Raw genomic sequence first — 24,529 nt, forward strand, 5'->3', positions numbered from 1 at the left:
TACGGGCCGATGGCGTGGAACAAACTCCCACTGTACCTTCGACAGGCAGCCTCTGTAGACATTTTTAAAGCACAGCTCAAGACCCACTTCTACACTCTTAATTTTTTTGTTATTCATGTCCTATTGCATTACTGCTATTATTTTTTATGCCTTGCTTTTCTTTCTTTCTCCTTTGCTCTATAAAGCACTTTGAGCTGCATTTCATGTCATGAAATGTACTATACAAATAAAGTTGTATTATTATTATTGTACTTCAAGGACCCCACTTTGAGAACCATGGGTTAAATGGGAGGCACAATGAATCCAGAGCCTTACTTGTCATGGTAGATGACAGGCGTGTAGGCCTCTTTCATGAACTCTGCACAGCTGGACTTCCCGAAGATGACCTGTTGTGACGACATATACCGGTTATATTAGCGGGAGAGCCCTCTTCAATCACCAGAGGGGGCTCTCTATTGCAGTTTTTTACAATGGCTATCAATCTGTTTTTCTGTAGGGTTAGGGTTGTCTGTGAGCTATATAATTAATCTCTTGTTCCTTTGAAAATGCTTGAACTTTTACAACCAAGATGAAAACAATGGATCTTTACTGCCAAATATACAAATGCTGTCAAACCCTGTCAGAACAGAACTCTCTCAGAAGTTCATGTTCTAAACGTAACGTACAGCATAGGCTACAGTTGAAGTGAACAACCGTTCACATTGTAGACTGAAACACAAATATATGTCCTGTATTCTTGTCCATTGCTATTGTGAATAGCTGTTTTAAGGTATGCAAATAGACCAATCACAGCCGAGTACTGCCAGGGTGGAAAAAGCATGTCAAAAGATTCTTCTCATAGTGCATTGTCAGAGAAGAAGATATACGGTGTGATGTGGATGAGAACATGTGGCCATATGGCATACGCAGAAGATTAGGAGAGGACTTTTTTTTTTATTCAACGCATTTTTCCGTTTGTATATTTAGTTTTTTTTCCTCACACAATGGTGAAATATTGCATATTTTTGTTCTCTTAATTAATTTCAGATTGCAAATAAAGCAATTACTGCAGCAATTCTGTGACTTACTGTCTTCTCTTTTGCAAACTGTACATTCTATAAAGAGACACTGAGATGTGTCATTCGCTTCTAGTATTAACAATGAGATTGAACAAACCACTGTAGGGGAGACGCACACTAGAGCAGTGATCAATGTTTAGGGCCCCAGACAATTCTGGCCTGAATGACAGATTTTGGCCATAACATCATGACATCTGTTAACAGCCAAACTTGGCTGAATTCACTTAAGGTACAACCATCAAAACACATTTGTTGTCCTTTTCTTTCACCCTCCCTGATACAACTAAAGCCTGATTTACAGTATTAGTCAGCGCACTATGGTGTCGCTCACCGGAAATAGCCGACCTAGAATCTATCCGCGATGCCTTGTGAGCTTGTAGATCTGCTATTTTCAGCATGGCTCACGAAGGACATAGATTTGAGCATGGTAATGCTGAAGAGAGGACATCATGTTTCCGGCCCAGGGCTGTTCTTTGTTAGGTGGGGATGCCATTGTCCTGAGTCAGTACTGTTGTGTGATGTTGTGGAGCGTGTGAACGCATGGAATAAAGCAAAATAAAATCTCATCGACATGACTGAAAGTTTATTAATGATGTTTAGGTATTATCATTCTTTGTTGCTGCGGTTCCACATAACAGCCAACCAGTTGAAGAAAACACAGATTGAGGCTTTAAACCTTTGCCTTTATCACATCCATAGACACATTTATGTCTATGGAAGATGCTTCTAAAATCATGTATTCTGTTGCTAGTTGATCAGTTCAAATAATCTTAAAATAACTAAGGCTAATCTTCAAATAACTAACAAACGAAAATAGCCAATCTATGAGCGGCGTGCTGCCATAAAGACATGCTGGCTTCTATGGAATCCAAATGACTGAAATCAGTCACTTTAATCCACGCGAACGGACTCACCGGCATCGCCAGGCTGCTGTCCTCTCCTGCCATGAACTGCACCTTCACAGCGATGTTCCTCACTGAGCCCTGGCGACTGCTGAAGTTCAGACTTTCTGGATACACGTACAGAATGTTCCTGAGCAGGACAAAGAACCATACAGAGGGCATAGAAAGTAAGGAGGAGAACAAGGTGAGAAGGACAAACGAGATGGTAGGGAGGAAGACAAATGTTATGCCATTACACAAACGTGGAGGAAGATATGTACTTGATTTGTTTGGTGGCCATCATTTTCACTCAGAACTAAAAAATCCACAAAACAATGGTTTGTACTGGCTAAACTGGATAACCTACCAGCCATAGTCATATTTCACTGGAAAGAATGTAGTTGTTTATTAATCTGGTATCAGGAATATATGAAGTTGAACATATATTACAGTTGCTCGACAACCTATATGATTAATATAAACAAAATCCAGAGGTTCACTCCAAATAATATTTAGAATATAATGTTAACTGGCAAGACATCCTGTTTCAGCATAACAGAAGTGACATCATTATTACTTCTCTCACAATGAAGGCCATTGTGAATGTGAGCTAAACGAGCTAAACGAGGGAGTCGTGCACTGTCTTGGACTTTGTTGATGAGCCTATACTACAGTTCATACTGGTTTCACCTTGCTTTGACTGCTATTTCTGTATCACAAACACAAATAAATCTACATGATATAAGAGGATACACAGCCACATGTGTGACATATATCATAATAAACTTGTGTCATTAGAGAAGAATTGATATTGACCTTGGCACCCATTTTTAATGACATTGGCATGTTCATGGTGAGACTGACCTCAACTCTTATCCAAGTCAAACAAGAGAGGACAACTGACGTTCATAGTTTACAATGTTCAGCTGATTTGACTTAGTGAGAGGAGGACTGCAACTAAATTAAAATTAACCGTTGCATCCCTGAGAGGTAACTTTCCATATCAAACAATCACATAAAAAAACAAATTATAAACCACACCAGGTGATTATTAATTATAGTCTGGAAACCAGATGAATCTGCCAGTGCATAAACAAAAAAAGCCCTCGGCACATTAGGCCTGGCCCCGCTCGGTGTTGAATGGATTTAGCTGCTCCCCCGAAGATGTGGGGAACCAATCAGGGCCAGCATCGAAATACCCGGCGGGTTAATCACCAGAGGCATTCATTTTAATCCGTCCCCTTAGAAATGCAGGTTCCGCACAGAGATACCAGACCAATATCTAAGCAGTGGTATTAGTCTGGCCATGCCAGGCTCATTATAGTATTGCTCAAATTAAATCTTAAAAGTGTATGGATTTAATATAAAGAATAATAAAAGGGAGATTGTTATGTATGTCATGGATATTTGGGACATGAAAGACAAAATGAGTACTTCAGGAGTTGAAGACCAAGGTCAGTGAGTGATTGGACCACAGCTGAGCTAATGTTTCACTATGGAGACACACACGGCACCTATCATCCAAACACAGGAAATGGGTATTATCACTGTGCAAACCTCTGTGTGACTCTGATACACAGATAACTAGGAAAAGCAGAGCCTTTCTTCAACACTTTTGCAGAGCGACTGCACCAGGCGATCATTCTCCAGGGTCTGCCGGAAAGGATCAATTGCTTTTGAACTACAGAGTCAAACAGACAAGAGTTAAGCTGTCGAAATGCATTGGGCCCTGTGTTTGCTGGTTTGTGCAGGTCTGAGGCAAGTCCCTGCAAGCCCAGTGCGGACGTTTACCAAAAAGGCAAACAGGGCCGCTCCACAAGATCAAGTCAACATTCTGACGTATGGCGTGATACAGTTCAGAGAGACGCTCAGTCATGTCTATGAGACCACCGAGGCTAAGATAGCTCAAATCAGTCGATCTGTGAGGAGCCATGAGGGGAGTCTGCAGCGGCTGGGCAAAGAGACCGAGAAGGCTGCAGAGGTGGAGAGACAGATCAAGGAGGTGCTGGGTCGGCTCCAGGTAACAAACGTGCAGAACGTGTCAACCAGATGTTTTTCTTTCCACAATAAAGATCTGATTATGACTGCTATTCTTATCCACCTAGTATATCTGCATTTCTACAGGAGCAGACAGATGCTGGTGCTTCTGCTATGCAAAGTATTTTTGAAATCCCTGTCAGATAAGTCTCTGTTCATCTGGGGCACTTAGAGAGGGACACAGAGAAACTGTACAAGCAACTATTTGGGGTTTTCCAAGGTCAGAATGGCCAATTAAAAACAATGCCTATGCTACAGTATGACTTCTTTTGATTCCCATGTAACTACTTTGTGCAAGGTAACAATTTACATTGTTTGAAAAAAGAAAGCTTACACTCAGTAGAGTGCATACCTTGCCAACACTAAGCATTTGTTAAGATTTACCCATTTCATTTTCCACCCGAGATGTGACTTGTGTTATTTCTGCCCTTGCCCTTGATTATGACCATGTACTGTACTGACCTTTTACACCCAAAACGTAATCATTTTTTCTGGGCAGCCTAATGCTTATTCCCATCAAGTTGCATCACTTGCATGACGAAAATCCACCAATCCGTTCTCGATTGTGACCTTAACTTTTGGCCCCAAAAGTGAATCATCTCTTCGGCTAAGCCCACTCGATCATTATCACCAAGTTTCATGAAAATGCAATCCGTTCTGGAGTTACTTTATAAACAACGCTGAGGAAGGACCATCAGGCCGAAACACGTCTGTTGTCAGTCAGAGGTAAATTGAGATAAATAGACATGGACCAAGGACATTTCTTGTGTGCTGGCTATTCCTTCATTCCCATTTGTACCTTTGAGCCTGCAAATCTAATTTGGAGTGTTGCAGGCTTTCTGCTTGTGCAGTTTCTCTTTCTCTCAGTTACTTATAAACAGACAAACAAAAGTACATTTTATCCGTCCCAGTTCCGAGTTGGAGGACAGTTTCTGTCCTCCAACTCGGATAGTCGGAACTGGAGCGGATAGTGTGTTCCTCTGCATGCGTTACGGCCTCCCGGTGAAACTCCTCACTGTCAGGTGACAAGAAGTACACGTAGCTGGCGACGCCATGTGTATCGGAGGAGACACGTGGTTGTCTGTCTACACCCTCCCAACAGACCAAACAGTAGGGGTTGGCAGCGACAAGGACAATACAACACACAGTGGTTGTGGCTGCCAGCTGCTCCATGTGGTCAGTGGGAGGGAGTAGATGATGTACTGGGCAGATGTTTCTGTCGACAGGTCCAGATGGCAGGACTACAGGCTCAGACCAACGTGACTAAGCACAGGCTGACCTCCGTGGAGCAGGAGGAGGCATTGCTCAAGACCAAGGTGACCGATCTGGAGAAATATATCAACAACCCCTTACCCACTACCATCATAGAGCTGCAGGTAACAGACAGCTGACCCCCCATTGTCTCTCCACGGGACAGCCATCTTTAACACTTTAACTGACGTGCGTAAAAAACAGTGTTTCATGCATGCATGTCCACCACGACCACACCACTGACAAAACGTCTATCTGATGAGATTATTTTCCTTTTTTTCCCCATAGCAGTGCTAAAGGTTCACAAGAACGCATCACAATGCCAGGCCTTGTAAACTGGTAGATTGGCTATAAATTAGACCTGGCTATAACACCGTTGTAAAGTATAGAATAGTGGATAAGTGGCTAATCAGACTAATCCTTTTACAGCCCTACTTTTCAGCACAACTTCTGCTGCGTTTCAGACACACAGAAGACTTCTTAGTTTTATGGCTGCTAATGGAGCATTAGCACCACATATTTAAGCTCTCAGAGATGTCAAAGGACACATACAGAATGGCTGTGGTTGACAGATTATAATTAAAGTGGGTGCTTTACGTTTTACAAATGCAAATGCAATGCAGGCATGCGGCATTAACCACATGAACCCTAGCCTCCCTATTCTAGGGCGAAAAATCTGCAAAAACAGAAGACCTACAAGCTCACAACGCATTGTTCGCTTGTAGATAAACTATTTTCGATTAAGAGATTTGGTGCGGAGGTAAAAAAAAAAAAGGGGAAAATAAATGAGTGGATCAAGTATACCTGGGGGACCCGGGACCCCAGTTAACGAAGTACAGTAAGTCCTTGAGGGGGTTCCAGGTGGTCCCCAGCTAAATGATGTAGAGTTGGTAACCAAATGGACCCCTATACTTTCTGGGCTTGACGGCCCATACTGTACGTCATCCATACAGAAACTGATTGCATTAAATGACATTAAATGGCCTTAAACTCACTTTGAGTTCCTCGATTTGACACTCACTTTATACATGCGCTCTATTGTTAAACATCTGCATTACATCAACAATTGAGTCGAATGTGAACGAAAATAAAAGCCTGGGTACCGAGGCCACATCAACGCCTGCTGTCTCTCCTATGGTACCACATCAATACAGCATGGAAATATGGACAAAATACTATCCAACAAAACAACAAAATATTCTAAGTCTTTGGTCTGAGAGGCTAAATCTCATCAAATGGTGAATGGTCCGTGTGGCTCAAATGCCAAATAAATAATGGATCTTTCTATGAAAAGGGCTGAAAACCCCTGCAGTATAGGATTAATGGGGCGGTTAAAATAACACTGTACTTTGTTTGATTTGTCTTGTTTAGGAGAGGGCAGAGCTGCACTCAAACATCCTGAACATTCTGCAGCATTTAACCGGCAAACAAAAGCAGAGCCTTGAGAGTCACAGCCATCATCTTTCCAGACTACAGAAAATGGTGCAAAAGGGTCGCCATTTCAGAACTCATAAAAAGGAACAGCAGCTAATGTAATGTCTTTAATTAAGTGCACCATGTTCTCATCCTGATCCAAGAGGGAAGCTACGTCAAGCTGATGCAGCACAGCTGAGGTCTCCATATCAACAGAGCCCTTAATGAATGATGTCATCGTTCTATCTGGACTTTAATGATGTCATCGTCTTATCTGGATTTTAATTTAATTGCACTCCCCTGGCAAGCCAAACATCTGATCAACCAACTGGGCTACAACATGAAATATTTTATCACGCTATGACACCAGATACTTCGATATCTAATAATACTAATACCAAAGTGTGTGGCTGGTTTTTGAATGGCAAAAAGAGTATTTACTATTTTTGTAAGGTTTGTTTTACACGATGACAGTCAAATAAATAAATAAAAACAATAATGGCACGACCTCCCTGTCCAATTTTGAACTATGGATAATTGGATATAACGAAGCCACACAAATCACAATGCGGGCTATACAGGCTAGCTGCTTGTGTGTATGTCAAAGTGTGGTGATGGTCTACTCTAAATTGGCCAAACACAAATAGAGGATCTTTATAAAATAATAAAATGGCTCGGTCGGGGCACCTAGGTGTACCTGAGTTTTTACTTAGGGGTGGAAATTCAAATGGATTCATAGATTAATCGCAATGCAAACATTAAGAAAGCTGCTTAATGTTTGTTTATAGTGTAATAAAAGATAATAAGAGTTGTAAACTAATCTGTTTTCATTATGGATCATCAGAAAGCACTTACACTTACTCATCATACCTGCCCTGATGAAGACTGTTTGAGTCGAAACATGCATATTCTAACTTTTCTAAATAAAGTATTTTTATCCACCCTCTCCTTATTTTTTAACCTTTTGAGTGCTCGGATCACCGCCTTTTCTTTAGCACTTTGCTTATTGGTCACACAGAGAGGGGGAAATAAATTATGTATTGAAATCGACATGCATCGTCATGCATCGGAAATCGATGTGTAATTGAATCATAGCCCTCTGAATCAGAATCGTGGGGTAGATTTTTGCCCCTATGAGGTTACAGGGAGTAGATGTGAAGGTGCAGGAGGACTTAAGTACTTATGGTCAACATTTCAGAACAATGGAGAGTGTGGAAAAGAGGTGAAGAAACAAGTGCAAGCAGGTTGGAATGGGTGGAGAAAAGGTGATGAAGGTGTACAAGACGGTGGTGAGACCAGTTATGTTGTATGGTTTAGAGACAGTTGCACTGAGGAAAAGACAGGACGCAGAGCAGGAGGTAGCAGAGACTAAAATGTTGATGTTGGTTCTCTCTGGGAGTAACAAGGATGGATAGGATCAGGAACGAGTACATTAGAGGGACAGCACATGTTAGATGTATTAATTAAAAATCACACCCGTGTGAACTGAGTGGTGTAAGGTCTTATATAGACTGATCAGCTGTGGTCTGACGTAATGTCTGACGTAATGAAATCACACCCGTGTGAACTGGATGACCATAGCAACCATGCTCATTTTTCACGAACAGACAGACAGACAGACACGTAAACTAACAAAGCCAGTCGTAGGAGTGGTTTACACCACTCAAAAATGAAAGCCAGAGAGGACTGGATTGGTTTGGACACATACAGAGGTCAGATGTTTTGGAAATAAAGCCAGAGAGAACTAGACACATACAGAGGAGGGATAGTGAGTATATTGGTAGAAGGATGTAGAGGTTGGAACTGCCAGGCAGGAGGCCTAGAGGAAGACCAAAGAGAAGATTTATGGATGTAGTAAAAGAGGACATAAAGGTAGTTGGTGTGAGAGAAGAGGAGGCAGAGGACAGGGTGAGTTGGAGGCAGATGATTCGCTGTGGCGACCCCTGAAGGGAAAAGCCGAAAGAAAAAGAAGATGATAACATGGAAGGAGGTATATTACATGCACATGACACGCACATACTGTAACTTTCAATTGCGATCCAACTAGGGATGTCCCGATCACGTCTTTTGCTCCAAATCCGATTTCGATCATTTTGATTTTGAGTATCTGCCAATAGCGGTTTGTCCCGGTCCGATATTTATGTTTTTAGGACACTTATGCCATATCACAAATTCACAATAGTACAATAATCAAAATCACAGACAATATCCAGTCTAATATCATGATGTGGATATCAATATATTGATATTAGGGATGTCCCAATCACATTTTTTTGCTCCCAATCAGATTCCGATTTTTTGAAAATGACGCGATTGATTTCCGATCACGTGATCGGGACAACCCTAGATCCAACATTTCACACTCTTCCCGAGTTCCACTGCATGCTGACCTGTAGGTGGTATGGGGCGTGTACACATAGTGAGCATGCTGACCTGTAGGTGGTATGGGGCGTGTACACATAGTGAGCATGCTGACCTGTAGGTGGTATGGGGCGTGTACACATAGTGAGCATGCTGACCTGTAGGTGGTATGGGGCGTGTACAAATAACACAGTGAGCATGCTGACCTGTAGGTGGTATGGGGCGTGTACACATAGTGAGCATGCTGACCTGTAGGTGGTATGGGGCGTGTACACATAGTGAGCATGCTGACCTGTAGGTGGTATGGGGCGTGTACACATAGTGAGCATGCTGACCTGTAGGTGGTATGGGGCGTGTACACATAGTGAGCATGCTGACCTGTAGGTGGTATGGGGCGTGTACACATAGTGAGCATGCTGACCTGTAGGTGGTATGGGGCGTGTACACATAGTGAGCATGCTGACCTGTAGGTGGTATGTACACATAGTGAGCTTCATGCATGCTGACCTGTAGGTAGTATGGGGCGTGTACACATAGCGAGCAGGGAACTCCAGAACGTCCTTGGTGGGGCGGACACGCAGGTCAGGGTAGGGTTTCACATGGAGCAGTTCAGGAGAAAGACAGTAGTGAGGAGAGTCCGGGGCTGGAGAGATGTCGATCTTTAATTGGGCTGAGAGAGAGAGAGAGAGAGAGAGAGAGAGAGAGAGAGAGAGAGAGAGACACACACACACAGAATGAGTCATATGCTTTACTGGTTTTAATGGGTTATACGCTATGGGCCTTATTTTCGTCACTGCCTTACCCCTTATACCTAAACCTGATATTCTAGCCTAATTGTTTGGCCTATTGTCGTTGAATGTTCAACTTTTAGGAGTTGACCAGAACAGGTGCTAGGATTCTCTGACAAAGCAGTGTGAACATGTACGACGTTGTGAATGTGTATTTGGTTTATGTGCTCACCTGTGACAGGCCTCAGACGACGTAGTACAGAGGATGGCCTCCTCATGTCCGCCAGAAACTTGTAAAGGTCCTCGTCACTCAATCTGTCACCCTCCTTCATGGAGGCAAAATTCAGGGTTTGAGTGTATGGAGATTATAGAATTTAAAATGTTATATATTATTAGGAATTATTTAAAAAAGTATAAGCATATACATATTTTCACTGATAATTGTGTTTTCTGAGTGAAATAACAAGCTGTGAGAATGATGTTACTTAAGCTTTTTTTAATCACCATTAAAAATTGAAAGTTTGGGTACTTTTAAATCATTTTGAAAATAATTGTCCCTATCACTGATCTATATTTTTTAGCCCGCCCCTAACCAGACTGAAACTAGATGAAGCATACAGTTCTGAGACTAATTATTTTGTAAAGTATTTATTTACAATATCAGACAGTCCCACATATAAGCCAGATTGTATGTAGAAAATCTGATCTATGCCCACCTGAAGAAAACTTCAGGTGGGGAGAGCCATTGTTTGAGGCATGTGAAAACTTCACATGCCTCAAACAATACATTGTTTCTCTCTGTACCTAAGTGCAACATTCAAGGATGTGGCCTGCACAAAATGTCTAGTACACAAGCATTTCTATCAACACCTGTAACGTTTAATTACAAACACAGTTCCGCTAGAATATGCCGCTATAAAACAAATCATTATTACCTTACCTTTATAGCAATAAAATAATGATTGTGTAATATAAAAGGCAGACTGCCGCAAGTTCCAGTTTTTAAATTAGCCATTGATTGTGTTTCCGACATCTAATGCCGACCCCTGTATTATAGGATGGTTATCTTTTAATAATTGCAAGTTTTGCAAGTGTGTTAACATGAAATGTATCTGCAGCTCCCGTAAACAATCAACGTTAGTTAGTACATGTACATCATTATGGCACCGCAGGTGGTAAACACACATTAACAGCAAAATTAACAATCATGGATGACTTTAATCCCTATTACCAGTAAGATGCCTGAGGGCGAGAAGCACGCATCTGCCTGGGTGACAGCAGACTGCTGGGCGAGCACTGGCGGTTTGGCATTTACTATGACATCAGGGGTTCCATCCCTGATGATGTCACGTGATGTCACGAGATCTGGGCACCATATATGGGGGCTTTCCCATGTATGGGGATTTTGAGTGATACACTGACTGACTGACTAAAATGTTGAAAAGTAATCTACCAGCTCACAACTCACCACGATGCGACACGTTGTGAGCTTGTATAGATCTGCTATTTTATGTATTTATATTTAACTCGCTTATAATGGCATGTCCAAAATATGGACACAGTCTGACCTGCTTGAAGAAGTTGGTGACTGTGAGGGTGGCAGGACGGAAGGTGGCAAAGTTACACATGTCCTCTCCCACACTCATCCGCTCGAATCCTTTCTTCTTCCTCTCATTCCATGTCCCGTGGCCTTTCCGCTCTGTGCAGTGAGATAAAAAACAGCATGAGAAATTGGAGAGGACAGGTATGGGTGTTGGATGCAAGTAAGCTATTTATTAGGGGTGCACAATTAAATCGGCCATCATATCGTTATCGGCATTGAAACAATATCAAAATAATATTCTATTTTATGATATTTATGTTTAAATGCGATGCTGCCTAAAACTCCTTTTGTAATGATGATGAAGGCTGCAGATTGGAATCAGTGTTTTATGGTGAAGATTTCAAAAGCTAAGAAAATGGTGTCTGACCCGTCCCATGTATTATACCCTGAGTATAGGTTAATTATTATTCAAATATTTTTATTGAAGTTTTTCAGTGTATACCATGAGTATAGGTTAATGCCGTCAGGTAGGAACTAGGAGGTAGTGTTTCTACCTAAATAAATAGGTAGAAACACTCCTTTGTCCCTCTGTCAATTATACGCTTTCCCTACTGAAAACTTTTATTGCAATACCGGAATTGGCCGACTGCCGATTTGACAACGCAATTCATCAGTATTCTGATATCGGCCAATATTTAAATATTGTCCATTAGCCAGATGCAGTGTGTGTACTGTGTACAGGGATGTGTACTGTGTACAGGGATGAGAAACTGATGTAATCTGTACCAGAGTCTGAGTCTGGATCGGAGCGATCCAGGCCTCCAACGCTGCTGACGATGTTGAGAAGGTGAATGGCCGTCCAGGCAAAAGGCATGCGGAATCGGCCCAGACGGCTGCAAGACTGCTCTGCCTGCAAACGCAGCTTTTCCAGCTTCTCCTTGTGCTTTGCAGGGACAAATACAGACAAATATTTGTTTTTTCCTGAAAAGTTGGACATACAAGGTTTCCACCCAACAGCGACGATATACTAGCCTGGGTCAATTTAGGCATCTTGGAGACACTCGTATCCAGAGCAACTTTCAAGTGCGAAGTTAGAATGAGCAGAGTATAAGCATGAGCTTTAGTCAATAAACAACAAGGTAGTCAGTGACAAATACTGTAGAGTGCAAAACAAAGAGAACAAAGTAGTGCCTCAAAGAAACTAGGACACCAAACAATGAATCTAGCTTTTGTCAAAACAACATGGTATCTAAGTCACTTTCTCAACATCTGCGGTCGAGAAAAAGCAACTCCAAGAAACAAAACATGAGAACAAGTGACCAACAAACCACATCAGGGCATTTCTACTGCTCTGAAAGTGACAGTTATAAAGCAAACATCTGATTAAGGAAGCGTAGTGGACAAATGGACCTGTCAAAAACAAACAGGACCGAAATATTGCAGCTGTCGAGACAGAATTGAGTAATGCTTGCTGTGCCCAAACATAACACACACAGTCACACATACAGTCTCGCATGCACATTGGCTGCTACCTCCGTGCCACTGCGTCAGTAAAAAAAAGAAAAGAAAAGTACTTTAGAAGTCTAGTTACCTTTGAGGAATCAGACTCCTTCATGATCATGTACGGCTCACAGCATTCCCCAATGTCTCCCTGTTGAAGGACTTTCTCAAGCTGCAACACACAAACCACAATGCACCAAATGTCATATATACAGTATATCTGAATCGGAACAATTCCAGGATACAAAGTAACTGCCACGGTTAATCAAAGTGAACATATGTTCACTTTGATTGATATAAGTGATATAATGACATCTTATATAATGAAGAAATCAATACTTCTAATATGAATAAATAATTAAAATAAATATAATATGTAACTATATGTAAATATGTATAGCTACAGCTCTTGTCACAAAGGGCTTTAAATGATTAGTAAGATCCAATAAAATATAAACGAAGCGATGGGGAAATGAACCGGAACAGGAAACGTGTATGCTTATTTACCATGACTTTTGGCTTGTTTTTTCCAGAGTCAAGGCCTATTCATAGTCTGGATTTTCGGTGGTGAGGTGACCACCGCTCCGGTGGTGAGCTGACCACCGGAGCTGAAATAACGTTGAGCGGTGGTGAGTAAAAACAGAGAGAAGGGCTGGAGCGGTGGCGGTGGTTTGCTCTTCACCGCGGCTCGTGACGTCATGTTGTAGTTCGGTGGTCACCTAACCACCGAAAATCCAGACTATGTATGAGCCTTTACGGGATACACCGAATTGCGGGTTGCTTGTTTTAAAAAGACGATGGCTTCTTCAAATCTAACAAGCCAACATTTCTGTACATACTATATTTCCCCATAGGTTTGGGGAGGAGTGTGAACCACATTGACTGACAGAATCGGTCTGGTGTCTCTACTTATTAAGCCCCTGGCTGAAGTAAGTATGTAAAGTTATAATAAATAATATAAACATTGATTGATTGATTGATTGATTGATTGAAGAATTTATTAACAGTTTGCAGAATTACAGTACATTTCAAGCACAAACTCAATACAAAGGCTGTTAACTGTGAGTGGACGACCCAATTAAGCATTACACTTGTTTCCAACAGGGTCCACCATGTTCAAATCATCAAAACATTTAGAGACGTACAAATAGACACTTCTATAGACAGAACAGGAATTCATCACAAAAGAATTCATCAAAAAGGAGGTAAAAAGGGAAAAGAAATATATACAGTGAGGGGAAAAAAGGGGGGGGCGGGGGGGGGGATTCAGATTTTACGGGGGCCAGTTTCGAATTGCAGCCATCCGTAGGTGCCCTTTGAGAGCGGTTTTGAAGGAGTCAAGGGATTCGCATGTCTTAATGACAGTTGGTAGGGCGTTCCACATTTTGGTGGCATAGGAGCGAAAAGAATTTAGTCCCTTGTTTGTGCCGAATCTGGGTTGTACATGGTTCGTTGCACTCCCTCTGGTGTTGTGGGTGTGGACTTCGTTAACATTAAGGAAGTATCTAGACAGGTACATGGGTATCTTGGTGGTGTATCGAATCTTGTGGACCAGACCCATTGCAAGATGCTGTACTCTGTCGTCGACCCTAAGCCATTCCAGCCTGTCGAAGTGGGCAGGGGTGAGGTGGGTTCGGGGGGCTAGATCAAGTAGGAGCCTGACCAGTTTGTTTTGGGAAGTCTGGAGTCTGGTTTTAAGGGCCTTTGAGGTGCTGTGGTACCAGGAGGTGCATGCATAGTCAAAGAAACCCTGTACAAGGGCTCCTGTTAAGGTCTTCAAGGTGTTTTTGTTGACCAGTGAGGAGATCCTGTAGAGGAATCTTGTTCTATGGTTGACTTTTTTGATTACGTTGGTGGCCATTTTATCACCGGAAAGATTAGCCTCCAGGATGGAACCTAGGTAGGTAATTTCATCTTTACGTGTGATAACATTGTCACCCACTCTAACCAAGAAGCCATTTGCCTTGCTGAGATTACTAATAGAGCCAAAGAGAATGGATTCAGTTTTTCCCAGGTGTAAAGATAGTTTGTTATCAGCGAGCCAGGTGCAGATTCTACCGAGTTCAGAGCTGAGGGCATTTTCAACCTGCAGTTTGTCCCTGTCCGAGACCAGCAGTGCTGAGTCATCTGCGAACAGGAACAAGTTGCAGTCACAGGCTGAAGTCATGTCGTTTACATATATTAGGAACAGTAGAGGCCCTAGTATGCTTCCTTGTGGAACGCCACAGCTCACTGGGAGGGGGGGGGACAGTGTTCCGTTCACTTCCACCATCTGTTCTCTCCCCTCCAGGTAGGATTGCATCCAGCTCACTGATGTGCTATCGAAACCAATTGCTTTTAGCTTGTTAACCAGTATGGAGTGGTTCACGGTGTCAAAAGCCTTTTGGAGGTCCAGCATGACCATGCCGCAGTATTTGCCAGCGTCCACCTCTTGTTTGATGTGGTCGCTCAAATAGAGGAGGCATGTGTCAGTGGAGTGGGATGTTCTGAAGCCAGATTGGAACTCGTACAATAATTTATTAGTGGCAAGATACTTTTCAACCTGTTCATAGACTATTTTTTCCATCACTTTCGAGATGGAACTAAGAATAGAAATAGGGCGGTAGTTGCCGGGGTCTAATTTACTCCCTTTCTTGTGCAAGGGGGTTACTTTGGCCAGTTTGAAATCTTGGGGGACCTGTCCCTGTTTGATGGAGAGGTTTACTATGTGGGTGATGATTGGAGCTATAGAGATGGCTGAGTCTCTGAGAAATTTGGAGGGAATGTTGTCATGTCCTGTGGCCTTGTGGGGTTGGAGGGCACTCAGTTTCTTAATTACCTCATCGGTTGTTACCATAACTAGTTTAAAATCGTCTTTACAAACACCTAGGTTTTTGTAGAAGGTTGTAATGTGCTCTACACCAAAGAGCCCAGAGTGGGAGGGCAGTTTGTTAACCAGAGTTGTTGATATGTTTGTAAAGAAGATATTCAAGTAGTTGGCCACATCAAGGTTGTCAGTGATGAGAGTGTTGTCAGATTTGATGTTTATGTTCGAAAATCTGGTTTTTAGTTTCTGACCATAGCTTAGTTGATTGTTTAGTAGCTTCCAGAGCTCATGAGGATTGTTTTTGTTTTCCTCAGCTTTATCATTAATGAAGTTACTTTTAGCTGATTTGGTCATGGCAGTTACACTGTTTCGTAGTTTGATTCGTTGTGTATTTAGGTTGTTCAAACGAGCTTGGCGAACACTGTCGAAGCGCTTGGCTAGCTTTGACTTGCATTTTAGAACTTCAGAGCATTTTTTGTCTCTGGCTTTCATTGCAGCCAGTATGTCCGAATTCATCCATGGTTCCGAGCGGGTTTTGCCCCTGGTGGTTCTCAAAGGAGCCATGTAGTTCAGTACTGATGTAAATTTGGTTTTGAAGCCAAGCCAAGCTTCTTCGACAAGTGTGCTATTAAGCTCATCGGACCAATCCAGACTCTCCAATACTTGGTTAAAGACCTCACTAGAGTAGGTTTTGAGGTCCCTTGATATGACTGTTTTGTGGCAGCCGGTCTTAAGTTTTTGTATTTTGCGGGTACAGAATATCATAAAATGATCACTAAGCCCACATACAATAACCCCTTTCTTGGAGATTCTGGATTTGTCCGAGGACAGAATGAGATCAATGACAGTTTGAGTAGAATCACACACTCTAGTGGGTTGGGTAATTAGCTGACTGACACTATGTAGATCACAGAACTTACTGAATGACTTAAACACAGGTGCTTCCTTACGTTGCATGTCTGTATTGTAGTCGCCAATCAGGATTTTCTCTACACATTCCTCCTCAGCTAAGCACCCCTCAAGTATATCATAGAACCCATGTTGGTCAGGCGGTCTGTAGACGGTGCCCACTAATACTGATTTAGCCTTTTTGAAAATTAATTCAACCCACACAGTTTCAATTTCATCATGCTGTAAGTCAGTACGAGTAACATATTCAGTGTCTTTGTGAATATACATACACACGCCACCACCATGCCTGTTTCTGTCGTTTCTGATCAAGGAATAGTTCTCTATTTCAACTTCTGGGTCTTTGGTTGACTCATCAAGTTTGGTTTCAGAGAAGCTAATGATGTTCGCCTTACCGCATTGAAACATATGCCTGATTTCAGCCATTTTGGGTCCAATGCTGTTGACGTTCAGGTGAAAGATATGAAGTCCGTTGGCTCTGACTATGGTGCTTATTTCCTCCGTGGCGAAATAGTGGAGCGGAGGGCCATTGTTGATGTCTGTAGAAGCCGCGGGGTGCCGTGGGGGGAGGGTGGGGGGTGCGTGGGGGTCGTCGTGGGGTGGCGGGAGTGGGGGATGGGGTCCCTCGTCCAGGTTTGTTGAGGGCGCTGGTGGGGCCGATTGAGCCATGGTGTCGACCGGAGAAACAGCAGAAATAGCAGGTAAAGTATCACGGTGTCCGTCTCCAGCCGCTTTGTCCCCCTTGGTTGGATGTGGAGACTCTTCACGCCTGTAGATGGTGGTGTTGTCCGTGTCTTTTGCCTCGACTGCCGATGTAGGATCATTCCGCCTGCTGTTGTCTGGGACGCGCTCGGCTCTTGCGAATGTAGTATTCACAGCCGGGACATCAGCGTGTATATCCAGCATGGGTGTGCAGGTTGGCTGGTGGTGAGGAAGAATGCTATCGGTGTTGTTGTTGTTGTTGGTCGTCGCCTGGCTGGTCGGCATTGGTGTTGTTGAGTCGATGGGGATTCCTTTGTTCTCTCCGGTTTCTTGTTCACTCCGGAGCAGCCTTGCCATTTGTCGTGTGTTCACGGGACCAGGGTTAATCTCGATGTCGCCAGACAGTAACAAAATAATGAGAAAGAAAGATCTCTTCCCTTTGTTAATCTGGAGTTTGTCTCTTTGGGCTAGAAGGGACTGAATAGCTGCTAAGCCGTATCCAGGCCGTTTTCCATTGATCCCGTTGACTTCTTCACTGACCAGGTAAAAGTCGCTGTGAGAATCCGGTTGAAAATCCTCTATTACGGTTTTGTTTTTCTCCATTTCACCTCGATGTAATCCCCTTGGTATATTAAGATATGAATCCGTACACCATAGGAGGAGGAAGAGAAAATGTGGAAAAATCCGTGACTTGGAGTCAGACGTGCAGGAGCTAGAAAAAACACGTCTTGCCATGGTGAGAGCGGAAGTCAAGTGTATGTGTATAACATAATTTATTATAGGCTACATAGTAATTATAATGATATAAGCATCTAATATTCTTTTATTAGGAATATATGGACATAATTTCGGGTTTGTTTTGGCTGGAAACCCAGGAGACAATTGTTAAAAACACTGATATGATCTATAAAATAACCAAAGTAGCATAACATTGGCCTCGCCCCATCATATCTAAAGTATACTGAAGCGTTGGGGTGCATTCCGGTGTGAGTCAGATGAAAACATCTGCATTTGTTGTGGGTAATAAACCATGCAGTTCATACCTTGATGACCAAGAAGATATCAGCAGAAGGGTACGTAATGGAGAAGATGGCGGAGCGGGCCAAGGTGGAGATGGCTGTGTGAGGTGTGTGTGGCTTCAACAGACCTTTCATCTGATCCGAGTTCAAGTCAAAGTGGAAGTTCTCTGAGATCTGCGGGTGGGGGAGGAGAGCGTTGAGATGCAGGGGTGAAGCGGGAGCACAGATGAGAGTGGAAATGCATGTCAAGAAATTTTAATTCACTTTTGACTCTGTGATTTAGACCACAAGGCCACTTAAGCTTTCTGGGTCTGGGGTAATTCAATTAGTCAAGCATGAGCTCAGCATTACTTCAGTAGCAGTAGCAGTAGCAAAAGATAAACACAGCGGATAAACCGTCCCCACCCGTTTCACACCAAAAACTGTTTTATGAAAAAAGGTACCTTTTTCTTTTCTTTGACATCATACAGTGCAAGTGTCCCGAATATTGGCTCAATCTCTATTTCAAATCTGAAAAGAAATGACAAAAGTGTGATGGATTAGTGCATGTACAGGACCACAATGGAAACAAGCCCCTAGGGATTGTTATCCTTTTAGCATCATTGTAAAATGGTACCACGTGTATTATTTGCAAACTGTTGATAAAGTATTCAATCAATCAGAAATGTGCGTGAAGAAAAGGACAGTTTGTCACATTTCAGATGCTACTCACTTGAGGGACAGACATTTGACCATGATCCTCTGCCCACAGTGTTCCTTGGGCACCTCAGGGACAGAGCACCTCTCTACCGCTTCATCCTGACACACACACACACCACACACCACACACACAGATGTCATGGCAACATAGACACCCCAGGCCAGTAGTGTGCACACAGTGGTAAAGAAAGGCAAATGAAACCTGCTTTATATGTCGGTGTCGCGCACTGCAAATATCAGATCTGCAAAATCACGACACGTCGTGATCTTGTAGATCTTGTTTTATAGGTTTTTAATGATGTCCTAATTTGTCTGTGCACCGATGGCCGCCGTTGATGCAGTTTGTTTGCAGTTTGGTCAGCTTTTAAATGTGCTATATAAATAAAGTTTGATTTGAACTGCTATTTTCAGTGCACGACGGCACGCAACCAAGTATAAATCAGGCATGAGGAATATCTAATGAGCTGGAAGGTGGGGGGTGTGGCCCCAAAGAGGTCCCTGGGCATTGGATGGTTACCGACCCTTATTGACCCTGTTCCCTTTATGGGAACAGTCAGTGAGCGTGATCTGAACAAACAGCAACCGCACGGCAGGCCAACGGCAGGCCAACCTTTCTGACGGCGGATTACCGATCCGCAAAAGTGTGATATACGAGTCAATACGACACCCACGTTTGCAGAACCGTGCACGAACCTCATCGGGCGGCGGGTAGAGGCCGAGCAGGTCGGGATGGCGCCCCTGCAGGCGGGCTTCTGCGTTGCGGCGGTCCATGTCCTCTGCCGCCGCGCGCTCCAGAACGGACGGCAGGAGGGCGTCCGGGGAGGAGTTCTTGAGGTCAAAGATACTGGAGGCCCAGCTGCCACGCGGCGTGTCATCAAGGGAGACGGACCGCCGCTTTGCATCATCCTAGAAACACACACACACACACACACACACACACACACACACACACACACACACACACACACACACACACACACACACACACACACACACACACACACACACACACACACACACACACACACACACACACACACACACACACACACACACACACACACACACACACACACACACACACACACACACACAGGAGTGAGCTGAGCTCATAGTATACTGTATCTTCCAGGCAGCGCTGTAATTTGTAAGCGTAATGATGACTCAGACTAATACAGCATAAGATGTTTTCATAGATGATGGGGAAAAGATACTGCAGATCCCATTAGTCGCAGTCAGTCACGAGCTGTACTGTCCGAGAGAACAGAGTCCGTGGTCTGTTATTCATTGCACATTCCCCCATATGATCAGCTTGGCAACCACAGACAGGGCATTCCACCGAGAGGGTCTTTCCCATGCTGCTCAAGTGGGACATTTGACAGATTTCTTTCTAAAATACAATTATTTGACAAAAAGTGCTAAATCAATTCTAATCAATTTGAAAACTGTAGACTTGATTCAGCTTTTTGAAAACTGATACAAAGTCAAATGATCGGTCTGCCTCTACGTAAAAGCCATACATGACTGTCTGACTTTGGCTCCTAAATGCAAATGCTGCCCACATGACATGTGATTGTTATCACTGTTATTTGTTTAACAAACTGTTTTGTTTTTTGCTTTGTCTGTTGTTTTTAACCTTGCACTGTACAGCACTTTGGAACTGCCTGTTGGGACGTACTCTAGTTCAGTGAACCTTTTAAATGTCTCACACTCAAGCACAGCTTGTGGCAGGATTTCACGTCCCTTGCCCTTGCTGATCGTGTCTATGGTAACTTGGCGTAAAGCATGTAATAGCGATTCATCTTCTGTAGCCAGTCCACCCCCACCCACAGACACATAATATGTGTTTCATGGGGTTCCACATAGCAGAGCAAATGGCGGTGTAGCTCAGCAAAGACTGAAACCTAAAACCGGAGCTGAGCAAACAAGAGCTTACCCTGCAAGGTTGGTGGATTCAGGCCTCCAGCAACACAATCAAATATCAAGTTTGATGAATAACTATGTATCCCATTTCTATACTGATTACCTGTGGATATGGAGTGGTTTACTCTTGGTAACCACACGTATTGTACTGCAGTGCTTCTCAAAGTGCGGTTCTGGGACTGCAGGGGGTCCCCAGATACATTTGGCTGTTCAAAAATAGTGTACAAGCTCACAGCACGTCAATTTGTGCTGCGCTGTGAGTTTGTACTATTTTCGAATATTTAAAATATAAATTCCAATTGTGTGAAGTTCAAGTGAGTTGCCTTTGCAAGGCACCCACGTCATAGTTAAAAGTCCATAGACTTGGCTGCGACACACACTACGTGGGGGGCACACAGTACACACTAGGTCATAGTACCAGTAAGACGCCATGAGGGCCTGCATCCGTCTGGGTGACGGCAGACTGCTGGGTGAGCGCTGGCGCTTTGGCATGGGGGGTCAGATCAACATATGGAATTAATTCTGTACTGGCCATAATGGAGCATTTCTTGAGTGTACAGGATTTAATGAGGACAGATCAACATATGGAATCATTGGAATGTCAGAACAAGTCAGCTCCATAAATGGAGATCTGAGATCTGGCAGCGGGGGCAGTGGCTTGTGTACAGATGGAGTGCGTCTTGAGTGTACAGGGTTTGATGAGGGCCCAGGTAGGGCCGGGCCTTAATTTTCGGGCCTGTTGAGAACTCTAGTTTTTGCCGGCTGCGGGGCGCGGCTGCACTAATAACTTTGGGGCGGCCCGTCTAGAGTTTGAATGGACAGGTATCAGTCAAAAGGGAGACATCGAAGAGGAATGATGGGTGGGGAAGGATCAACATATGGAATGACAGAACAGGTCAGCTCCATATAGATCTAAGGGTTTGTGGTTTGAGGTCACGAGGCGTGATGGACTGACAACCATATATGGACGGACAGATCGACGGACGGGTTTTGCAGGTTTTCATAGTAATCTTTCATAGTAAACCTACGGTCGCAAAAAAAGACCAAAGACTTGGCTGCTACATGACGTCATGGGAGGCACAAACAAAGCCAGACGTTGGAGGGGCTACCGCCCGTCAAAACAGTTGGAAAGGTTTGCATACATTTTATTTTATTTATTTAAATTACATTTTCTTTTAACCCATTCTGGACGGGAACCCCTTTTGGTGTTTTAACTAAGCATTATGTTATACTTTAGCTATTGTAAAATAGTAGATCTACAAGCCACCGAGTGGCGCGCTACGAGCTTGTAAGTCTGCTATTTTTGAAATATCGTGAAACATTTTCAGATGGGGGTCTGCGGCCAAATACATATCAATTTAGGGGTCCTTAACATGAAAATGTTTGAGAACCACTGGTATGTGAATGTATCATCCCATGAGAGATAGGATCCAAAAGGAAGCACGCACATCTCCAGAAATTCTACAGGTGCTGAACAAAAATATAATGAAATGTATCATCCCATCCCTCCCGGCTACCTGATCGTCGTGGCGTTCAGCAGCAGGAGCACTCTCGTCCAGTTCAAAGGTCTGTTTGACTAGCCCCCGCTGTCTCTCCCGCTGGCGCTCAGAATTGTGGGGCGTGTACGTGGCGCTGTAGCGGTGGTACCTAGCGGAAAACAGGAAGGAGCATTATGCCACAGGGATACGATATTACTTTATTATCAGCTCACACTGAAATTTGACTTGCGAGTGCGACCCAACAGCCATGTATGCAACACATACTATATAATACACACATTTGACATAACACAGAAACGGAACAAAATAAATTACATACATACAGTAAAAAAACATGAAGAGCAATGTCCACTGCTGGGCCTACCCCTGGCCAGACTCTAGATTAAGCCTCAAAGTCGACTGATGGACAAAGGACTTCTTCAGTCTAACCGTATTGTATATTGGAACGCAGTCTCCTTCCTGAAGGCAGCAAGTTAATAGCAACCTATATTCCCCATACAAAACATGGCTAGTGTTTGAAGTGATATTCCCTGCCAACCTTAGCATACTGTTATTAATATGCGAGTCTCTCAAATGGCTGTCCGACAATCTTTGAACAAAATGTGTTCAGTTGTTGCAGCAGTTGTGACTTTAAAGCAACAGACAAACATGCATACCAGCAGGTGGTACTACAGTACAGAAGAACACTCATAATAACAGAAGTGATCCTGTTACTGTCAATCATTTCACACTGGAAATGGGCCAAGTGGTGCGTTATCCTCATTAAACAATAACTGACACATGTGGGTCATTACTTACTTTCTTTGAATGATGAGCCAGTCATCTGTGTAGACCGCCAATGCATCTCTCACTCTGGGGTCTAGAGTGCTAACACAGAAAAAAGACGCATTAATAATTAAGCAAAGCGGTGTGTTTAATATTTATGTCTATATGATGTTACAGAATTGGAAATGGCTTCCTCGTATGTGGCGTGATGTGTGTCCTCCATTCTGGTGACGCTAATGCTCCAGATGTGTTTTTGTGAGACCGCGTTGCAGACAGTGCATTGACTAAAGCAAAATAAAATCTCTCGTCTGAACATTTGTGTACTAATATGATTTGTGAAAATCATATTAGTACACACATTGTGCTGTTTCCTAAAAAACACAATATGTAAAATCAGGATGTTTTAGTAATACAATTCCTGCTGTTCTACATACTGCTGCTAACCAGGTGAAGAAATCACAGATTTCTTGAAATATGTGATTTTTTGCTTTGATGAATTATATCAGACCATTAGGGATTTATGGAAGATACTTCTGAACATATTGCTAGTTTGACCACTTTAAATGATCTAATCTTAAAATAATAACCAAATAATAACGCATTGAGAGCTTGTAGATAGCCTATCTACTGTACAAGCTCTCTCTACAAGCTCAGTGAGCCTGCGACGCATTGAGAGGCGGAGCTTGTAGATAGGCTATTTTCGCTGCGCTACATGCTTCCATAGATGTCATGCTAGCTTCTATGGAATCCAAATGACTGGTAATCAGTCGTGGCGAGTGGCGACTGAGAACTTTAACCCATGAGTGTGAGACTCACTCCTCCTCGGGCAGCGGCGGCTCCAGTGTAGTACACTCTTTCTCCTGCTGGAGGAGCTCCAGGTCATCCTGGGGGAACTCCATCAGCTGCCTCAGGGGGCCGGGCTCCGGCCCAGGAGCGTGACTGCTCACATACTCCTCGAAGTCCACGGGCTCCACCACCTCCGTCAGGGGCACCTGCCAGTCAACGATAATAACAAGAAGACGTTACTAGACACCATAAAGGTCTCTACACACCAGAAGCGTTTTCAGATTTTTAGCGGCGTTTCTCCATCGGTTTTCCGAAAAACGCGTCCAGTCTGCAACCACTTTAAGGGTCCTAAAAACATGTGGTAAAAACACCTCAAACATTTTGTACAAAGAGAAGTATAGATTTTTTGCAGTTTCTGTCCTGAAATAGTCAGGATGTGCTTGAATCTTAATAATACATTCTAGAAAACTGTGTTGATTCGTTTGTCGTTTACTTCAAGAGTTATGGTATTTTCTGATAGCTCCATTGTGTGGTTCATTTTGGGGATAGCTGCAAGAAAGGATCAAAAATAACCCCCATGGGACATTAGTTTACCCGGGCAACAAGAAGAAATCATAACTAGACATCATAAGGGTCCTGACCTAAAATA

General features: G+C 43.2%; 1 protein-coding gene across 3 annotated transcripts in view; it reads right to left on the bottom strand.

Annotated features, from left to right (window-relative positions):
* The window catches only part of dock6 (dedicator of cytokinesis 6), a 62,858-nt gene that overhangs the window by 31,556 nt on the left and 6,773 nt on the right, over positions 1-24,529 (bottom strand). For all 3 annotated transcript variants that reach the window (XM_079519398.1, XM_079519397.1, XM_079519396.1), the window contains exons 3-16: positions 23,911-24,086; positions 23,128-23,196; positions 22,348-22,477; positions 19,601-19,813; positions 18,921-19,006; positions 18,652-18,718; positions 18,233-18,382; positions 12,864-12,944; positions 12,059-12,215; positions 11,298-11,428; positions 9,962-10,055; positions 9,509-9,671; positions 1,973-2,090; positions 316-386 (exon numbers count right to left, since the gene is read on the bottom strand). In XM_079519398.1, the coding sequence (XP_079375524.1) occupies positions 316-386; positions 1,973-2,090; positions 9,509-9,671; positions 9,962-10,055; positions 11,298-11,428; positions 12,059-12,215; positions 12,864-12,944; positions 18,233-18,382; positions 18,652-18,718; positions 18,921-19,006; positions 19,601-19,813; positions 22,348-22,477; positions 23,128-23,196; positions 23,911-24,086 (1,706 nt within the window). The remainder of the gene's footprint in view (positions 1-315; positions 387-1,972; positions 2,091-9,508; positions 9,672-9,961; positions 10,056-11,297; positions 11,429-12,058; positions 12,216-12,863; positions 12,945-18,232; positions 18,383-18,651; positions 18,719-18,920; positions 19,007-19,600; positions 19,814-22,347; positions 22,478-23,127; positions 23,197-23,910; positions 24,087-24,529) is intronic.

The sequence above is a fragment of the Electrona antarctica genome (genome assembly GCF_951216825.1).
Source record: "Electrona antarctica genome assembly, chromosome: 14".
Classification (NCBI taxonomy): domain Eukaryota; kingdom Metazoa; phylum Chordata; class Actinopteri; order Myctophiformes; family Myctophidae; genus Electrona; species Electrona antarctica.